We start from the raw sequence: 3,239 nt of genomic DNA on the forward strand, positions 1-3,239 counted from the left end.
TTGTCTAATCATCATCAGTTCAACATCAAACTGGAAATCATTTATGTAAGAAGACTTAATACTGGGATGAGACTTCTATTCATAGTTTTAATTTCGAACGGAATTTCATACGGAATTTAAAAATGGCTAAATTTATGGTGCAGTTTTAGATACCAAGGGGATAATCAAAAATTCCAAAGGATATTACCTGCGCACCATACGACCTGCGCAGGTCGAAAAATACAAATTCCACAATTTTCCGGAATATGTCGGAATACCAACCGGAATGTTCCCGGAAAAGAAAGTGTTATATGTGATTGATGAGAGTGGCGAAAGTTGTTGAGTAGGTCCATCAGGTAGATAGAGAACAACGCAGATAAAGAGCAAGAAGTGTTGTTGGTTGTCAATTTCTTTGCCAATTGGTTGGATGCGGCAACATGGAAAAGAGGTACCAATGCAGGCAATAGTTTTGTTACTATCTTTAGCAAAAAAAAGTTTTGTTACTAGAGCTTGCCCCACCACTATGAATCAGATTCTTCAGACCCACTGGAGCAGAGATTCAGTGCCAACATATACAAGTGTATAACACTACCAGATCATATATAGGCCGGTTTTCAGCAATAACTGTATCCCAAATTCCGAATATTCATTGAAGAGAGGAGAACTCAAGTTTTTCTATAAAAGTAATGAACACACATGGGCAACTATAGACACTAAAAGTCTAAAATAACTAATGGATAGTAACAACGAAATAAGATTTGTTGTAATATGGTCATGTTAAGTCTTAACTCTGGATAGTAATGCCCTGATTTGTTGAACAGAATATATATAGTTGCAAAACTCGCTAGTAACATTTGTATTGTATCGATGTTATGATTATATGAATATGAATCTAGAAAAACGTATGTATGAGCTACTTAGTTAAGAACAAACTACGTTTGATGCCACCAAAGATTTGAATCATCGCACAATTACAACGTTTCAACAAATAATTGAGTTTCGCCCCATTGTAAATACGGGAGGTGTTGTGGTTATAAACTTAAAATATCCTCTTGCTGGTGATGTTATCACATGCTAGATTTTAAATCTTTTCAGAGACAAAGAGAAAGTTGACAATTAGTTTAATTGATCCAATTTTTATGAAATTGCTCAAATTAAGATATTAATGTTCTAGTCTTCCAGATAATGTGGTGGTAAAAGTAAAAGAAAAGGAAAATCCATTAGAGCAGTGTAGCTGATAGCCTGATACTGCTATCACCAGCTATATAAATACCCCACTATACAAAGACTTTGAGAAACACACAAAACACAACCTATATTCCCACCCACTCTCCATAGTCCACATACAAATCCAAAATAAAACAAAAAAAGGCCGATACCCCTTCAACCAATTCTCATCCTTCCAAAGTTCCATCAATCGAAAATTCGAAACTCATTCGCACATAAAAACGATTCTTCTTCATTATCACCTTCAGTGCTAGACTAAGTGCCGCACATGACAATCAATATTTTGGAAGCTCTCAATGTGAGGGTAGTCGGAAACGGCGAAAAGTACGTAGTATTAGCCCATGGCTTTGGCACAGATCAATCAGCTTGGATGAAAATTCTCCCTTATTTCATGTCTAGTTATCGTATAGTTCTCTACGATCTTGTATGCGCTGGAAGTGTCAATCCTGATTACTTTGATTTTCGTCGTTACACTAGTCTTGAGGCATATGTAGATGATCTTCTTCATATTCTTGACGCTCTTAGAGTCGAAAAATGTGCTTATGTTGGTCATTCTGTCTCTGCTATGATTGGTATCCTTGCGTCAATTCGCCGTCCCAATCTATTCAGCAAACTAATACTACTGGGCGCCTCACCAAGGTACACACGCATATACCATATATTATTCTAGCTGTTAATTTTAATCTTCTTATTAATTAGTTATTGCCCATGGATGCAGGTTCCTCAATGACAGTGATTACCATGGGGGATTTGAGCATGGGGAAATTGACAAAGTGTTCACGGCAATGAAGGCGAATTATGAAGCGTGGGTCAGTGGCTATGCACCATTAGCGGTAGGGGCCGATGTCCCAACCGCTGTTCGTGAATTCAGCCGGACCTTGTTCAATATGAGGCCGGATATATCATTATTTGTGTGTCAAACAGTTTTTACTAGCGATTTACGAGGATACTTGGGCCTTGTTAGGGTACCATGTGTGATAATTCAGACTGCCAAAGATGTTTCTGTGCCATTAAAGGTTGCAAACTACCTTAAGACACATTTGGGTGGTCGGACTACGGTGGAACTATTAAACACTGAAGGGCACTTACCACATTTAAGTGCTCCGGCAGTGTTAGTTCCAGTTCTCAGGCGAGCATTAACTAGATGAGTTGAGATGACACGTGGACCAATGACATTGTAAGATTTGTGATGACACGTGTTTAATAAGTTGTGGACAATAGTCTCCTTCCATTTGGGATTTTATATAGGTATCAAAAAAGACAAGAACTCAACGTGATGAAACCCACAATTTTTTTTCTTAGTTTACTCTTATCCGCTTTGTTTTTTGGGTAAAGAACAGTTGAGTTTGGTTGTTGAATAAAACAAGCAGTTTATCACTTTATCAAGTAACAAAATTGTTTCTTACGTGAGTAATATTATATGTTTGATATAAACGAATAAAAAGAATTTTTTTTTGAACATCCATCGCGCTTGTCCCACCACCTATTTGATTGCCTCTAGTTCTTCTTTATTGAAAGATTTCAACTCATAAGTCAGAAGCTTTTAACAAATTGTGTGATTCATTAGCTGCAACCAATATTGTTGGTTTTTATTCGAAAAAAACAACCTTTTGTTGATGGACTCTATTTTTTTTGTTTTTTAAGGGTTAGTTAGACTTACCTCCTATTACTACTTGCAATTAGTGTTATCTTCCGTTTTCAAAAATATTAGTGATACCCCCAATTGCAAGATCCAACGGCTACGAGATGATTTTTTTTTTTTCATATGAAGAAATCTGACCGTTAGATCACTCAAATAGGGGGTATCACTAATATTTTTGAAAATGGAGAATAAAACTAATTGCAACTAGTAATCGGGGAGTAAGTCTAACTAATCCTTTTTTCTATGGTAATTTTGTTGCTAGACTCTGGTAGGAGTGGTAGATACATTAAAATTGGACAAATGGTCCCAAATTTTGGTTTGGCCGTTTGGCCGTGTGTGAAATCATGAACCACAGTGATGGGCAGATGATTACAAATAGGTTCCTGTACAA

General features: G+C 36.7%; 1 protein-coding gene across 1 annotated transcript; it reads left to right on the top strand.

The window, feature by feature from the left end:
• The first annotated feature begins 1,269 nt into the window (after nt 1-1,269).
• Nucleotides 1,270-2,601, top strand: LOC147520869 (alpha/beta-Hydrolases superfamily protein). The gene is made up of 2 exons (XM_086592385.1): nt 1,270-1,845; nt 1,925-2,601. The coding sequence occupies exons 1-2, from the start codon at nt 1,475-1,477 to the stop codon at nt 2,352-2,354; spliced, it is 801 nt and encodes a 266-aa protein (XP_086448511.1). The 5' UTR covers nt 1,270-1,474; the 3' UTR covers nt 2,355-2,601.
• The last annotated feature ends 638 nt before the right edge of the window (nt 2,602-3,239 follow it).

Source organism: Coptis chinensis, chromosome 2 (assembly GCF_015680905.1).
Source record: "Coptis chinensis isolate HL-2020 chromosome 2, ASM1568090v1, whole genome shotgun sequence".
NCBI classification, from domain to species: domain Eukaryota; kingdom Viridiplantae; phylum Streptophyta; class Magnoliopsida; order Ranunculales; family Ranunculaceae; genus Coptis; species Coptis chinensis.

What these genes read in the sequence shown, in the direction of transcription:
- LOC147520869 (XM_086592385.1), top strand. Translation starts at nt 1,475, where the DNA reads ATGACAATCAATATTTTGGAAGCTCTCAATGTGAGGGTAGTCGGAAAC. An exon ending in CTACTGGGCGCCTCACCAAG is followed by an intron (nt 1,846 to 1,924) that starts GTACACACGCAT and finishes CCATGGATGCAG; the next exon opens with GTTCCTCAATGACAGTGATT.